The sequence below is a fragment of the Rattus norvegicus genome, chromosome 1 (assembly GCF_021556685.1).
Source record: "Rattus norvegicus strain SHRSP/BbbUtx chromosome 1, alternate assembly SHRSP_T2T, whole genome shotgun sequence".
NCBI classification, from domain to species: domain Eukaryota; kingdom Metazoa; phylum Chordata; class Mammalia; order Rodentia; family Muridae; genus Rattus; species Rattus norvegicus.
The window spans coordinates 257,359,976-257,376,556 of NC_141534.1; the positions used below are offsets into that span (position 1 = coordinate 257,359,976).

Consider the following 16,581-nt stretch of genomic DNA (forward strand, 5'->3'; position numbering starts at 1 on the left):
CCTTGGAGCTTCTCAAAGAACACATTCTTCAGCCTCTTGTCTCTATGGTAACTTGTACCCATCCCACCTGAATATGCATCTCTCTGCTTCTCTTGTCGAGGTCACCCATCAGGGGGGTTTTCTCTTGATAGTATCAAGAGCGCTTGCAGGTGAAGGTTCCTGGAGGACAGACTGTGGTTGACACACAGGCATTCGAAGTTTAGGAGCAGGACAGACACATAGGCATGCCCCTAGTGTGTTAGGCCACCTAAAATAGAGGACTTACTTCCCAATCACATCTTGGTAGGTGGGCAGGGTTGGGGGAGGGGTCCTCTTGTGTTTAGAGGTCTCTGTGAGTGAACCCAACCTCAAGAAGTGGTTTGCATGAAAATATGAACAAATCAAGCAGACAGAGAGAGAGAGAGAGAGAGAGAGAGAGAGAGAGAGAGAGAGAGAGAGAGAGAGAGAGAGACTAGTAGGTAGGGGGTGAAATTTCCTGTCACCAGTTAAGAAAAGGGGGTAAAAAGAAGTGGGGAACGCTGTCAGTTGCTGCTGGTGAGACATGAGAGGTTCTGGAAGAGTCTGTGCCTATAAAGACAGAGACTTTCTGGGCTCAGGTCCAGGTTCTTGGTGTTGGCCCAGTGTGGAACCCTCTTCTGCTTGAGCAGGGTCCTCTCCCATATCTCTAGAACATCTCTTGGAGGAGCACACAGAACTTGCACAACCAGCAGACCGCTGAGCATTGAGCCTAGCCCTCCACACGCTCGCACAAGCAGGACTCACTAGAGTACCCCACTGGTCGGACTCTTACAAATCGCCTGCTTCTCCTGAGGCTCTAGATCCTCCGGGCTAGATAGGGATACCGAAATGGTATGGAAGAGAGCCCCAGAGAAGGGTATGCCAAGGAGGGCTGAGCCCCCCCCCCCCAGTCAGCTCCCTCGCCACAGTACCATTAATCACCGAGTCGCAGTTCAGTTGGGGATGGGGCGCCCAGTGCTGCACACAGCCCATGGGACAATAGGATTAGGGGGGAGAGGCCGCCTCGGGCCGGGGCTCAGGCGGCAGAGCCTTCTTCCCTCAATGGGTCCCTCGGTACCCTATGAGCGCCTGCGGCGGCCGGGGACCGGTGGCAGAGCGGACGCGGGTGGCGCGCGGGTGGCAGGGCTAGGCCGACCTAATTCAATTAGTTAGGCGGCCGCCGCTTCCTCGTAACTCTGGGCCCGCGGGGCTCAGGCTCCCCGCAGCTGCTCTTTGTGCTCAGAGTCCATGCATATGGATTCGGTCCCTCCCTCTCCGTTCCCCTACCCCACTCCTGGCACCTGCGGCTTGCTCCGCCTCAGTCCTCCTCCAGTGTCTCCCCGGGTGACCTTGGCCTTCCCCAAAGTTGGAAAAGTAAGAATTGTATATGTGTTCTATGTGACCATTTGCGCGTGCGATCGTACAAGAAGGGTGCGGGTGTTTGCTTGTTTTGTTTTTGTTTTGTTTTTGTTTTTTGGGTTTTTTTTTTTTTTGGTTTTTTTACGAATCTTAGCTGAAAGGTCTCTGTGGAACTGCGGGTCCTCGTAGGTCTGTAGGGGTGCCCGAGTGCAGTGACCCGCACAGGGGGATGTGGATGGAGAGCGAGTTACTTTAATTTTGTTCAGGTCTGAACTGAAGAGTGCACCTGCAGGCACCTGTGTATGGTCCAAAAGCAAAACGAAATCTCAAGTAGTGGCTCATGTCTGTAATCCCAGCACTTGGGATGCTGAGGCAGGAGAACTGCTATGAATTCAGGCTAGCCTGTCTAGCACCATAATAACCTTCGTGAAGTTTGAGGCGTTCACACTGGAAGGACTGACTGTACACTTGTGTAGGGGAGAGAAAGGGTCTGTGTGTGTCTGCATGTAGGGCGGCGCCAACCTGAATCTCCGGAAGCTTCAGGTGTTTGATTCCGATCTGTTTCGCCATTTGTGTAGATACTGCGGTTGCCTGCGCAGTCAGACACTGTGTGGAACACGTTACCCCACCAACTAACTCCCAGCAGCAGCTGCCAGCCACTAAGGCTCCTGGGCTACGTACGTCATTACCCATTCACCAAACCCAGTACTTTTTGAGGAGGAGCTTAAAGTGTTAACTAAAAAAAAAAAAAAAAAAATCCCAGCTCAGCTCTTATACTGGAGTCTGCTTCTGGGATGTACCTGGTCTCCAGCCCCCTTGTGCTGCAGTGGGGCTCCCCTTGTGCTGCAGTGAGGTGGGTCCTGGCGGACTTACCCAGTTTCCTACTCAAAGCACAGCCACCAGCTCTGCGGTCGGCCATGGCTTCCAACCTCCAAATCCTGTGGCTTGGTCTGCAGACCACACTAGACCTGTCCACACGACGGTAGTGAGGACCTTCGGGGACAACCTCGAGATTCCTCACACAGCCTCTCTGGCACCACCTGGGACTCTCTTGTGGAAGTCAGGTTTCCCAGATCTACAAATGTCTCCATCCCCTCTCCCCTCAACCGATCATCTGTGACAGACATCGGTGTCCTACTCTCAGAAGGTCTGAAGAAATGAGGAATCTGTGTCACTGCAGTGTAGAACAGGTGAGGCTTGTGCATCAGCATAAAGCGTGCTCGGTTCTTACCGAGAAGTTTCGCACTTGACGTATACAAAGGGAGCTTGCCGGGGAAGAGACTGGTTCCTAGATGATGATGCTGGCCCTGGGTGGGAGTGGGGGTTGTTCCCTAAGGTCCCTTCTCCTTCCACATCTTATCTTGGGATCCACCCTCCAGCTGCACTCTGCCCCCATGTAGATACCACCCTGCAGATTGACATGGCAATAGAACAGATGCTAAGAATTGGAGAAGTTGACCTTAAATTCCAGGCTGAACTACCCTTCTGGGCTCAGTGGTGGTAAGCTGAACTCTTACATAGGCGCTATCCAAGGCCAAGGGAGTCTGTCCTACCCCGAGTATTTTCTCAGACCACACACAGCCCCATCCTTTGTGGGGTTCTGTCATGCTGGGAGGAGATTTAGAATTAAAGATATCCAAAGCATTTTTTTTTTGGGCACAGATTCTCTTGGGAAGAAGTTTGCCAGAGAAAGGCAGGAGGCTCTAGTTTGATGCCCAGGGTGAATGGGCCCCAAGAAAGACACCTACCTGCCCAGCTTTGATGGGCCTAGTGGGAAAAGAAAAGTGTCACTTAATCTCAGGTGACAACTGATATGTGACCCAGTGAACAGGGAGGTGTCTGTCTACCTCCCTTCCCCCCCCCCATCCCTTTGTCCTCTGGCCATTCAAAGTCCCTCCTCTGATGGGAAAATGTATGTCAGTCTTTTATATTAGACATTAGTCTCTCATTTTAGGATTGGGTAAGGGCTTATGGGGCTGGCCTGGAATCCGCACCCCCAAGGCTGAGGAAGAGTCATTGTCTTATGACTGGAACAGTCTGCCCTCTTCAAGCCCTTCTTTTCCAATCTAGGTACTAGAGACTGCCACCCCCACCCAAGCCCGTCACAGGCCACAGTGCCCTTCTCTGTGTCTCTGAGTCCCCACATCACTGACAGCTCCTGCCTGCTGGAAGGGAATCTTTCCTGGTCCCTTTGCTGAGACAGAGGGGACAACTCTACCTTGCTGACTGCAGCACAATGACCTCACCATCTTACACACCCTTTTACATGCTTCTCGGCCACTTGGCTTTCTCTGCAGAATTCCTGTTAGGCATGGGTCTTCCTCCCTCTGGCCCACCCCAGGCCCATTTGTGGCCATTTCTTTGACACTTACATTAGTTTTTTTTTTTTTAAAGACTCCTTTCCCATAGATACCAGACTTGACACCATCCCTACACTCATTCACTTACACACATGTGCACACCACATAGGACAGCTATAGAGACAGACACACATCAATTCCTTCCCAGCAAACCCACAGTGCTCACATGCCCACTGTTACACACCTTCCCTGTTGACCGCTGCAAAAATAACTCCAAACCCCTCTTCCCCCTTCCAACAATCTTGCCAGTTCTTCACTTGGGGTGCTACCAAGCCCAATGTGACCCAGTGCCTGATCCTTCACAGACAATAAATATTCATGCAAGAAAACACTCAAAATGACCCCTTACGGACACGCCCAGGACATCTGCACACCCTGCCCAGTGCTCACTGCCGAACTTTCACTTCCAACTTTCTCACACAGCTCCACAAACACAAAGTAATTAGGCTACCACACATATCCCTGAGAGAAAGGACAACTCCTGCCCCGGGGTCTCTCCCGGAGGAAGCTGTGTGGGATCCAAAGAGCTCTGGGGACCCCAGCTTCTCTTTCTCCTCCCCCGGCCTCATTTGCAGCTGCTCCCCCCTAACCGGAAGTACTTCTTACTTTTTCAGGCAAGAAGGAGATGGTACTGAGGGGGCATGGCTGCCAGGTGGCCTCTAGATGAAACGACTAGAGAGAGAAGGGTCTGAGACTCACCTACACGACAAGCAAGGCAAGGGTCAAGCTCCAGCAGTGGAAGTACCTTGTGACCTTTGGAGCTGAAAGCAGTACGGGAGTCCAGTCTGCCTCCTCCCAGCATGCAATGCCTGGGTTTGCTCAGGATGGGTGACAAAGATGGCACCCTAGATCTGTGAGGATGGATGGAATGCTCCTTGCTGTGGTCAAGGGTACCTGAGCCATCTCAGGTGATCCCTGAGTGCTGCTCCCTCTCCCTCCCTCCACTCCCGCAACAGGGCTACTCTGTAAGGTGTGAGAAACTGCCCCAGAAACACAGACGGAGCACCAAGTGAACTGTGTACTCGGAGGAGAAGGGGGTTGGGGGAAGGGGCAGAACTCACCAAATCCAGGCCTTCCCGGCTCATCTTTCCAGCTAGAGACCAAGGTGCATGCAAAGCACTGGGCCTTCAGAGCGACCTCAGAACAAGCGCCAGCAAGCACACGGGGACTTGCAGAGCCCCAGCCTTCCAGGACTGGATGGGGATAAAAATTGACTCAGAAAACAGAAAGGTTGGGAACACAGGGGGAAAGCTAAGGCACTCCACGTCTGTGGGATTTTGCTAGTGGGTTGTTCTGACCTCTGCCAACCTTTGCCTGGGCCAACAAGGGTGATGTGTCCTCTCAGCCACCCTGGACACCCGGTGCTACATCTGAAGTGTTTAGGAGGTGGGCCAGCGGGTGTCAGGAGGTGGGAGAGGCAGGATAGAAAGGCTATAGGACTAGAAAGGTAACACCATTGGTGGGAGGGGGAGGGGGAAGTGTGGAGAAGATTGAAGTGGTTTCTGGCAAGGGTTTCTGGTCAGAGCGACAAAAGATGAAGGTCTGAGGAAAGCTGAAGAACAAAAAAAAAAAAAAAACAAAAAACAAAACCCAAAACCAGTTCTAATGTGGCAGAACTGTGGTTAGACTAACAGACACAGGGCCACTGGCCTCCAGGTACAAGAGGGCGGGGGGGGGGGGCTGCCATAGTTTTCAGGCACAAATAGAAGTGGCTTTGGGTGTTGAGTTCCCAGTGCAAGCACCTTATGACTATGGAACTTTCTTTGAACAGATTTATCTTTTATTTAAAATGACATGGGGGCGGGGCTGGAGAGCTGGCTCGGTAGTGGTTGAGAGAGCTTAGAGCTCTTGCAGAGGACCAGGATTCGGTTTTCAGAGCCCACAAGACCAGCAGTAACTCCAGTTCCAGGGAATCGGATGCCCTCTTCTGGCCTCTGCAAGCACCAGACATACACATGGTACACATTCAGGCAAAACACGCATGCACACAAAATAAATACATCTAGACATTTCGCAATGACATGTAATTCGCATTTCATGCCTTCAAACCTGAAAGACGCACAATTCAGTGGCTCTCAGAATGTTCACTAAGTTTTGCAGCTACCGCCACTACCTAATTGCAGAGAATTTTAGTCATTCCAAAGGGAGACTCTGTACCTGGTAGTGGTCACTTCTTTCCCTGTAGTCCTGGCAACCCCTAGTCTACTTTCTGTCCTTTAGAGTTCTCTGTCTTGGCCAGTTTACATGAAAGATCTATCTAATGTGTGGTGCTTGGCGCTTGGCTTATCTCACTTAGCACAACATTTCCCAGGTTTATCTTTGCTGTGGTGTGAGCGAGCACTCACTCCCCTCTTATTGTGGAATGATGTTCCGCCTTGTGGATATTCCATATTTTATTTGTTCCTCAGTTGATGGACAGATGGGACGCCCTGTGCTTTCTAGCTGGTGTGAGTGGTGCTCTTAGGGACATTCATTCACTCAGCTTTATTTGGTAAAAAATATCCAGCCGTATCCATCAGCCTCTTAGGGTTATGATGGGTCTCAAACCAGTGTGGGAGGTGGTATCTGACACACGGTAAACACTCGTGCTGCTTTCTGTTCTAGATCTTTCCAGATAAAGGGCCCCAAACCGCTCGTCAGGTTCAGACAACTTCCCGAGGTGCCTATGGGCCAAGATATAGAGTGGCAGAGTGAGGAACAAGAGCTTGGCAGCGGCTGGGCTCTGCTCTCGTGGTCCTGTTTAATGTTCTAGAACGCTGCCCGCTTCATGCTTTCGAATGAGCATTTGCCCTTGTGGCTCAAGGTCAGGAGAGTATTTATCTTAGAGAGATGTCACTGAGTCTCTAAACTGATCCATAGAACTGACTTCTGGCTTTTTATTCTTCCTTTATTGTCAGTATAGAACTTAGGTCTTCTGAGGTCGAGACACTTTGCTGTCTCTCCAGTAGCTAGAAAGTATTAGGTACATTTTAAGTACACGAATATTTGTTAGGCAAGTCTCCATTAATTTATTAGTCACTCAAGATGAGCACGTTTGATTTGTTGGGGCTGTTTTGGGAGGGGGCACATATATGCCATATATTACATATGCATATATTATATATGCATATATTATATATGTATATATTATATGCACCATATATTACACACACACACACACACACACACACACACACACACACACACACACACACACACACACACACGGCATTTCCTGTCTCTGAGGAAGGCTCTTCAAGTGACAGTGTCAGACAGTGGCCAAAACAAATAGATTCCACTGAGACTCAGTGAGTAGGTTTTGACAATGCCCGAGGTTTTTGCCTGTTAGAGACCTCCCAGAAGGTTGGGATGGAACGGACTTGAAATAGATCAGAAGGCATAACCTACGGTTTCTTTTTTCCAGAACTTGGATCCTAGGGGGGAACAGACCTTTCCCGACTGGAGAGGGGAAAGAGAGGAAGTAGAAGAAGGGAGTTTCCTTCTTTTCTCTTGGGCTCTCAGCCAGGCAGCCACAGGCATAACTTTGAAAAGGCCTAAATTTGTCCTGGACACACTTCCCTGATTCTAGTCCCAGCAGCCCCAACCCCCACAGCCTTAAAACACAAGGCCTCCCTCCCAAGATTCTAAAAGCAACGAAATAACTCCTTTCTCTCACAAACCCAGTACCATTCACTCGGGCTTCATAGGAATTGCTTTTGGGAGCATCTGTTTGTTCAAAATGATAGGGGTGCCTTGAGGAACAGGCACCCTCACCCAAGCCCCAAACTAATCCTATGGCTTGCGCCTGCTTTTCAGGATTGACTCTCCTTTCCTTGAATTCTCTAAAGAGCCTGAGTTGGAGTGGCTGCTAATTTTTATAACAATATATAGCCAGTTCTTCATAGGACCTGTTTTAAGGGACAAGCCTGAACTCACCGTCCTGCCTCGGGGCCTGGGCTCCATACCTGGGGAGTAGACAGTCTTCTACATTCTAACAAGCTGGACTTGAAGTTGCAGTAAATCTCCTGGTTGAGTGACAGGTGTTTCCCAGCTCAGCCCTTGGGGAGATTCTCCAGTTGGGCAGGACACCTGTCCCCAGGGGCCTAGTGGGCTGGACTCCTGTGGCCCTGTTCAAAGTGAGGGGTGGTTCCTACCAGGTCTGGGAAAGGGCTCTGATTTCCCTCTCCCTTCGTCCGTCTGTCTGTCCGTCTCTGGGAATGGCTGCTTCCTGATCTTTTTCTTTCTCGTTTTAAACCTCTCTGTGTAGCTCTCCTCCTTTCTCTTCTCTGGAACTACTCAGAGCCCTGATCTCCGTCCCTCTGTCTCTGGCTCTGGCATCTGTCTGGGCTCCTGGCCTCCTTCTCCCCCTCCCAACCCCTCCCCCGCGCTGTCATTCACCCCGCTCCTCTCCACGCACAGCCAATGGAGAGACCCGGCCGAAACAGCTAGGCTCGCTCGCTCAGGGCTTTTTCGCCCGGTGATTGATGTCCCAGAGTCAACAGCGAGCGAGCAGCCGGAGAAGGGAAGGAGAAGCCGGAGAGGGGAAGAATACAGCTCTCCCTCTCTCCTCCCCCTCCCCCCTACTTTGGCCCTTCTGCGCACTTCGCCTTCAAGTCTCACCGCAGCCTGGAGCGGCGATTGCCTCCGCGCCCCTACTCGCTGCCCGGGTAGTCCAGCGCAGCGAGCGCCCGCGCCCGGGCCCCCGCGTGGGGCCGGGGCCAGCATGGAGCACCTGGGTCCGCACCATCTCCACCCGGGCCACGCGGAGCCCATCAGCTTCGGCATCGACCAGATCCTCAACAGCCCGGACCAGGGCGGCTGCATGGGGCCCGCCTCGCGCCTCCAGGACGGAGAATACGGCCTTGGCTGTTTGGTCGGAGGCGCCTACACTTATGGCGGAGGGGGTTCCGCCGCTGGAGCGGGGGCCGGGGGCACAGGCGCTTACGGCACCGGTGGCCCGGGTGGTCCCGGAGGCCCGGCGGGCGGTGGCGGAGGTGCCTGCAGCATGGGCCCACTGGCCGGCTCCTACAACGTGAACATGGCCTTGGCGGGCGGCCCGGGTCCGGGAGGCGGCGGCGGTGGCGCGGGTGCCGGTGGCGCCGGTGCGCTGAGCGCTGCAGGGGTGATCCGGGTGCCCGCGCACAGGCCGCTAGCTGGAGCTGTGGCCCATCCCCAGCCCCTGGCCACCGGCTTGCCTACTGTGCCCTCTGTGCCTGCGGTGCCGGGTGTCAACAACCTCACCGGCCTCACCTTCCCCTGGATGGAGAGTAACCGCAGATACACAAAGGACAGGTTCACAGGTGAGTCCGGCCCGCGCGCGTCCCGCCTGGCCGTGGCTCGGGCTCTGTGCTACCCTCTACCTTGCTTGATGGCTCCTTGAAGCTCTTTCTGAGCGCCAGGTCGCCTAGCGCCTCTCCGTGCATTTTCCTAAGTTCAGCTGCCTCCAGGATTCTGTGTGCTCAGAATCGCTGAGCTCCAAGAGTTCTTGCAGCCTGGGTTCTTCTGTGTCTCCTCTAGGACCCCATTCGTGGAAGCAAAGCTTGGTCCTCTCTCGGGATCCCGGGGCCCAGTCAGGTAGAGAGCTGTAGATTCAGGACCATCTTCTGTCAACAGTCTAGGCTCTGTGCGCCGTGTGAGCAAAAAATGTTTTTCTGTTCTGGCTGCAGTTTCCTGACGGAGGCCAAGAGCCCCAGAAATAGACACAAGAAAAGGTTCTCCTACCTCTTGTCCCCCACTCCACACACACACATACTTGGCGCTTTGAGTTGTGGTGCGAGTCGTTGCAGAGCCGCAAAGGCCCCAAGTCCGGGTGAAGGAGCAGAGCCAGCCAGCCTTCTCTTCCTGGACCGCCAGGCTTCTTTAGAGCACAGGGCTGGGCCGATCTTCCTTTTCATCCTGGGTATCCCTCCCCCAGGGGTCGGCTCTCTTTTTTCGGGGATGAATAATATACCCGCATGCCCAGAGAGTTGGCTGGAGGATAACTCCCGGGACGAGTGTGCACTCGGTGGCGGCCAGCTGCCGCTCTCTGCACCGCCCTCTGCTAGCCTGAGCTCCCTCTGACCAGGCTTCCGTTCTCTCTGCCCTAGCTTTGGCGTATCCCCCTTCCCTGGCGCTCACTTCCCACTGGCTGCCTTTAGTTGTCCTCGGATCCTTAAACTGTGAGCTGGCCCAGGAAGGTTCAGGGCCCCAATCCCGACACACAGCTGTTAGGAATTGGACCCCACTTAGCTGTACCGGCCTTAGAGAGGGGAGATAGTAGGTTTAGGCCGCTGCTTGTGAATGGGACTCCCTAGTACGCTTCATGCCTTAATGTGAAGTGTGTGTGTGTGTGTGTGTGTGTGTGTGTGTGTGTGTGTGTTCATAATGAAAAGATCAATCTACAGCAGCTAAACCTGTCTACACTACCCAAAGTTACCCTAGGCCCCTCAGCTTCTGTTACAGATAGCATAGGCAAAGAGACTGTCCCTGGAGGCCCTAACCAAACTTCGGGGCCACAGCAGAAATGGAAGGAGTCTCTGCCCTCGCTGTGGAGCATCTAGGAAGGGCACTTGTCAAGGGGCTTCAGTGATACAACCTAAGTCTTCTCATGAGGGAGGGAGGGGACCCAGAGCCTATCTCACTCCCCTACTTATCTACTTAAGCCCAGGCCAGTGTCTACGACAGGCTTTAACCCACACTATGAGCCCACTGTCCTGTGTGTGTGTGTGTGTGTGTGTGTGTGTGTGTGTGTGTGTATACTATACAAAAGATTTCTGGCACAGGCCTACTATGGGGAGTCACAGTCAACTGTAGTGTCAGGCCTGAAGGAGAGTGTGTGACTGTAGTCCCGTGTTGCCCACGTCCTATAGCTTACCTAGGCGTGCAGTCCCTTCTGTGGGAGAACAGATTTGGAAGTTTGAGGCTCTATCTGCTGTGTGACGGTGGGGCTGTGACTAAGACTGAACAGGCCCTACAGCCTGGAACTGTGATCACCCTGGGCCTCGTACATTATGCAGTGGCCCTTTTAAGTTTAGTGACTCAGGAGACTGGATGCTTAGCTGTCCTTAGGTAGGGGAGAGGGGAGCCAAAAGGGAAGTGGATGGGATCTCCGAAGCCCGGGGCTAGGAAGACTTCCGAAGTGGCAGCTTGGAGAGGCGTCAGCTTGACTGGCGGGCAGGAGGGAGACCTTTGTGGTCCTGGGCTGGAGGTGGAGGGTTGCCGGGTGGACTACTGCCTTGCTTTTAGGGGGTCTAGCCACTGTGGTCTGACTCGCGGGGTGTCGGGCCTGGGACGCCTCCTGACGCTCTGCCGCTTGCCTCTGCCGTCTGTCTGTCTCCCGCTCCAGTGGCCCTCTCACCCTTCACTGTAACACGCCGTATAGGTCACCCCTATCAGAACCGGACGCCCCCTAAGAAGAAGAAGCCGCGTACATCCTTCACACGCCTGCAGATCTGTGAGCTGGAAAAGCGCTTCCACCGCCAGAAGTACTTGGCTTCGGCGGAGCGCGCTGCTCTGGCCAAAGCGCTCAAAATGACCGATGCGCAAGTCAAAACCTGGTTCCAGAACAGGAGGACGAAATGGAGGTGAGCTCTCGGGGCGGAGCGGTGGCGGCGGAGCGGGCTTTCTCTGCCTCTCTTGGGTTGCACTCTCTCTGCTTGTTGGTTTCCGATCGCTTTAGACAAATGAGCTCCTACAGTCACTCGGGACTACAAACAATGAAGGGCAGTAGCCTGGCGGGGCTGGAGAATCCTTCCTGTGTTTTAAGAGACGCTTCGGGGCTTTTAGGACAGCATAGTCTACCCCGTGTAGACGCTGCTCGTCTCTGCAGCTGAGGCAAACGGGCCTATAGTCGAGAGTATGCGATCCAGACTTCTATACTCAGGGAGTCAGTCCTTTAGGGGCTTTTTGATTGCCGGGCCTGCTTTAACCATGTGGAACCTCCCCTGACCCTGAGACTTGCAGACAGGAGGAGCCGCACCAGGTCTCTGCGCTCCAGCCGGACTCTCCACGGAGCGTCTGGGGCCCCGGACCGTCGGCTGCTGCTACTTACTTCTTCCTCCCCAGGCGCTTGAGCTCTGCGCAGTCGTCCCCCATCCTGGAAGGGGAAAAATCAATCTGCGCCGGCTGTGGCGGGGATTCTCCGGTCCCACTGAAAGGGGGAGGATCCATTAGGAGCAGATGGGTGTGCGGAGGAAGAAAGAGACATTTCCCTTCTGTCGTCTACCGACGACAGCGCTCACCACGCTCCTTTTATTTTATTTTTTCCGAATGCATGCACCTCGACCTTCCTCATCTTCTGATCCCCTTTCCCCCCAATTCTCACGAATAGTAGGCATCCCACACCCTAAGCAGCTTTATTCTCTGCTCATACCCACACCTTCGTGCACCCTAGAGGCTTGCCACACACCTCGTCCGCATTCTGGATCCCCCTATGCTCCTGGGAGTCTCTGAGCTCAGACCCTGGGGAGGTGCGTGGCAAGAGTCCGAGCAAAATCGGCGGCGCCGCTCCGGGCGGGCCTAGAGCGGGAGGAAGGAATTGAAGTTTCCTCTTTTTCTGAATGAAGGCGAGGAATCTGCCCGAGATTCCGCCTTCGAGGCCACAAAGGAAGCCTGGGCCCTGCGAGTCGTCGGTCCCACACCAACATTCCTGTGGCTGGGGAAGGGGTGGGGAACGTGGTTTCAGCCCTTAGGAAAGCTAGTGAAAGGAGGAGCTGGGCCCGCAGAGGAGGATGGCTGGCTCTCTCCAAGCTTCTGTTGGTGGAAGGGGGAGGGTGGTCCGCAGAAAGCGAGCCACAGGCGAAGAGAGAAACTTAACACAAAGGAAAGAGACAAGGATGGTCCTTTTTAGAAGGAAATAAATAATTAAAAAATATCCTAAAGGCGGGAGAAATGCAGGTAGCCAGAAATCTGTGTGAAAAGGAAGGTATCAGATTGTTAAAAACATGATTTTCCACTTCGAACAAATTCTAATTCAGAGGAAATGAAGGGGTGAAAAAAAACCACGGGGTAAGACAGAGCGTGAAGGAAAACATTTGGGCAATTTAAAATTCAGGAAGAAGGGGAAGATGAGAGACAGAAAGACAAGGAAAAGTCAGGAAGGCGCTGTGCGAGCAGGCCGGCGTCCGCCTCGCCTCGGGAAGAGCCGCAAGCTTCAAGCGGTTTCATCGATCGCCTACAAATTGCTTCTGGAGGCCCCGGGGACTCCCATTAGGTCTGTCCACCTTAGAGACAGACGTTTGATCTCAGTTGACAGGGTGGAGGGGCGGCATTAAATGGAATAAGTGAGTCACTGCCTCTAGACCGCCTGGGAGGAAGCTGGTGGGTCCGGAGAGAGCCTAGGGGCACAGGATTTGGCGCAGGAGGTCTGAGGCCCCGGTCAGGCTGGAGGTGAGAAGGAAAAGGCCGGTTTTTGGAGCCTTTCAGGCTTGGGATAGCATCTGGTCTTGGGATGGAGCAGTTTATCCATGGTATGCCCTTGAGAGTGCAGGCTATTGCGTTAATGGGGAGGCCCAGGAGTTTTGGTCCGTTGGACTTTTTCATTGCTCCTCTGGGATACTTCGGCTCCATTGATTTTTGGGGTTTCCAAGGGTATTTTTTTTTGTTTACTTGTTTTTGTTTTGGGTCAGAATTAGGACCCCCAAGAATGAAGAATGCATTAATGGGGTCCACACAGGGGCTGAAGGGGTGCTTAAGGAACTAACTCCTGGGAGCGCACTCTGGGGCCTGCGCAGGCGCAGGAAGAGGGTTAGCGTCTTGGCTAGTAATAGCTTGTTTCCAACGCAGGCGACAGACAGCAGAGGAGCGTGAGGCCGAGAGGCAGCAGGCGAACCGCATCCTCTTGCAGCTGCAGCAGGAGGCCTTCCAGAAGAGCCTGGCCCAGCCGCTGCCTGCAGACCCACTGTGCGTGCACAACTCGTCGCTCTTTGCCCTGCAGAACCTGCAGCCGTGGTCTGACGACTCCACCAAAATCACTAGCGTCACGTCCGTGGCTTCGGCCTGTGAGTGAGGACCCAAGCCCAATTGAGGGCTATCCGGAGAACCAGAACTCTCGATACCTTTTCTGAGTGCACGCAGGAAGGGAACGGGCTTCTCAGCAAGGCTCCCAGCACCGCCTCACACCCCTGAGGACACTGTCCGGTCTTCGGTGGAAGAGGGTGGAGATAGAGGCAGAAGCCTGCGTGATCCTGTCTCACTCTGGAACTGTTCAGAATCTCCTCTTTTTCTCTATTTCATAAAATTTACTCTGATTTTAACATGGGACAGAGAGACCCAAGGGATGTAGGGTCCTGAAGGCTTCTGGGATCCCCAGGCAGCCATCCGTACTAAGGCTGGAAACCTCTCTATTCCTTTCCTCCTACATCCACACAGAGGTGATACCACTGTCCCTCCTGGCGTCACCTTAGAGCCACATGCAGGGGCCGATGGCAGAGCATCACAGCACATACAGGATCACAACAAATGACCCTTGCCGTTGGGCACAGTCTAGGGTGACACTTGGACTCGCCCAAACAGCACGGACCTCCTCTTACTCGAACACAAGGCCATAGTCACATAGTGACACACCAGCCCACACACAACAGCTAAACCTGGCCTGTCAGGTCCCTCGCCACACATCCCAGCGGCACCCAGGTATGCACAGACAGGCTTTCACACAAATGCAGCCCATTTCTCCAGATCCTGTTTGGGGAGGGGGGTAAGTTATGCACTTATAAGTTATGCACTTATAAGGTGTTTTCTGTGTAACCATTTTATAAAGTGCTTGTGTAATTTATGTGGAAAAATAATAAAACCCTCCCGATCAGGACTCGGGCCATCTGCTCCTTGCCAGGCCAGCTACTTGGGTTTGGTACAAGGTGGAGCTTCAGAAACCTGGATTTGGGGCATTTGGGGATGGGTAAGATTATCAGGCTCTGTGGAGTTTGAGAATGTGGGATAGGTGTCTTCGGGAGTGAGAGCAGTGTGTTTTGTGTTGGAGGGGTGATACTGAGTGGATGTTTGTAATGGGATTTGAAGGCATGATTACACTCACAATTTTAGTGTAAAAATGTTTTGTTTCTCTTTAAGGTGAGCTTGCAGTAGTGGTATGTGTGTGTGTGTGTGTGTGTGTGTGTGTGTGTGTGTGTCCATGTAAGAATGAGCCCATTTGGGGTAGTTTTGTGATTACCCGTGATTTTAATTGTATATAAGTCACATTAATGTGGTAGAAGCACACATTAGTTTTCCTTTGTGAACCTAGTTTTGTGGTCAATCTGTGTTTAGGGTGGTGTATCATCTCTAATTGTAAAGGTGTAATTATGTTGCGAGGGATAACCATGTGTGCTGTGTTTTTACTTGTGTGGGATGGTTTGTAATTGCAGGAAGCGTGGATCACGGTGGGAGACTGTCCCTGCAGGTAAGTGTGTGTGGCTGCGTGTGAATGGTTGCGCCGGGCGGATGTATCTGAGGTCCTGAGGTGAGTGAGCAGGGAAACGACTCCGTTAGGAGTGTGGGGGCTCTGTTCCCTCCCCAGCAAGCTGGGACACTGAGTCAAGCCACTGAGTCAAAAATTATAGCCAGAATCTCCTCTAGTACTCTATCTGGACTCTCAATACTAGCCTGGACTATCAGGAATCTATGAAAGTGACCTTCCAAGGACCTCGAGAGCCCTTCGACTACTCAGACCAGGACAGTGGACACAACACCCCACACCCTCATCTCTAATTCTTGAACTACTAGACCAACTGCAAAACAAGAAGAAACTGATTTGGGCCTGGGTGGTGGAGGAGCTGGAGCGCTCACTAGGAACAAAATTCAGTAGGAGATAGGGAATTGGTTCTTTGGAGAATTTTGTAGGTGGGAAGTTGGCGTGGGTGGGGTCTGAGCAGCCCCACGGAACTGTGTACACCAATATCACCAAAGCCACTGTTCTGTGGCTGTTGGCACTCACAGCAGGTTGTAATACAGGGACAAAGAGCCTAGTACCCACCCCCAGAAAGCCCAAGGAAAAATCGGCTGGATACGTGGGAGGTTGCTTTTCCACTCCCCCATCCAAGGAAGGCCCCCTTGGTTCTGGGTAAAAGGGAAACCCGAGCCCAGGACTCCTGGCAGACTTTCTTGGTCACAGGTGCTCCGACTGACTTTAGCAAACTCTGTATTAGACAAGGGAGAGAGGGTCAGTGTATTCTCTCGGGAGCGCTCATTCCAAGTCACAACATCCAGTACCAAGCAAACTCCAGAAGCGTCTTCCCAGAGCCGTGAAAGTTTCTAACCTGGAGAAGACTGGCTGCCCCTAAATTCAGTGCGTGCTGCAGCTGTAGACCACCCCCTCTATCTTCCCGGTTTCCCCTCATCCTCTCCATTTGTGTCTTTGAAACGTAGAAGAGTCCTCTGAGCACGACCCGTGCCTTTGGATATCCTAGACAGTGTCAAGAGGCTTTACACTGGAAGGCCCGGATAATTCCGTAGGCTGTCCAACTGAGGAACTCTGAGGTCGCAGAGCCCAAACATAAAAGTCCCAAAATGGCTCCAGAGCCACGCTCACCTTCTCTTGAAGAGACAAAGGCAAAGTTGGGCACCCACTTCCTCCGTCTTCATAGCTTTGTACTGACACTCAGAATTGGGCCAGCAGATGCAAATTTTAAGCCCTGCTGCTCTCTGATTCTGCTAAATTCTCTAGTCTGGAACTAGAGCATATCTTATCCCGGGTTCATCCCTAGCGCGGTGGCGGGTGCAGGAAGTCCAATGCTATCCACAAAGCCTGCCTGCTCCCGGGCTCAGAATTTCGCTCTCTCCGGGGGCACTGCTTGAGGATTCCCAGGTCCTGGGTGAGGCTTCCTAAAGGTATAAGACTCCAGGAAGTTTTGGGATCTTTGACGCTGAGAAGTAACGCAGTACTTTCCCCTCTCCGTCGGGAATTCGTTGGGCCCGA

The 16,581-nt window shown here is 53.0% G+C and overlaps 1 protein-coding gene and 1 long non-coding RNA gene across 8 annotated transcripts in view; one reads left to right on the plus strand and one right to left on the minus strand.

Annotated features, from left to right (window-relative positions):
* LOC147997129 (uncharacterized) overlaps positions 1-8,047 on the minus strand; it is a 32,930-nt gene extending 24,883 nt beyond the window's left edge. Inside the window, exons 1-3 of one of the 6 annotated variants that reach the window (XR_015653421.1) lie at positions 7,632-8,039; positions 4,778-4,909; positions 4,416-4,567 (exon numbers count right to left, since the gene is read on the minus strand). This is a non-coding gene — a long non-coding RNA (uncharacterized LOC147997129). Of the gene's footprint in view, positions 1-4,415; positions 4,568-4,777; positions 4,910-7,631 lie in introns of all 6 variants that reach the window. The other 5 variants (XR_015653420.1, XR_015653425.1, XR_015653424.1 and 2 more) reach the window with 5 other exon arrangements.
* A 151-nt stretch (positions 8,048-8,198) lies between these two features.
* Positions 8,199-14,478, plus strand: Tlx1 (T-cell leukemia, homeobox 1). Of its 2 annotated transcripts, none has more exons than XM_087584179.1 (3): positions 8,199-8,995; positions 11,020-11,257; positions 13,458-14,478. In XM_087584179.1, the coding sequence occupies exons 1-3, from the start codon at positions 8,419-8,421 to the stop codon at positions 13,678-13,680; spliced, it is 1,038 nt and encodes a 345-aa protein (XP_087440305.1). In that variant the 5' UTR covers positions 8,199-8,418; the 3' UTR covers positions 13,681-14,478. The 2 variants fall into 2 exon arrangements, with proteins under 2 accessions (XP_087440305.1, NP_001102636.1); NM_001109166.1 differs by having other exon boundaries at positions 8,218-8,995; positions 11,056-11,257; positions 13,458-14,477.
* The last annotated feature ends 2,103 nt before the right edge of the window (positions 14,479-16,581 follow it).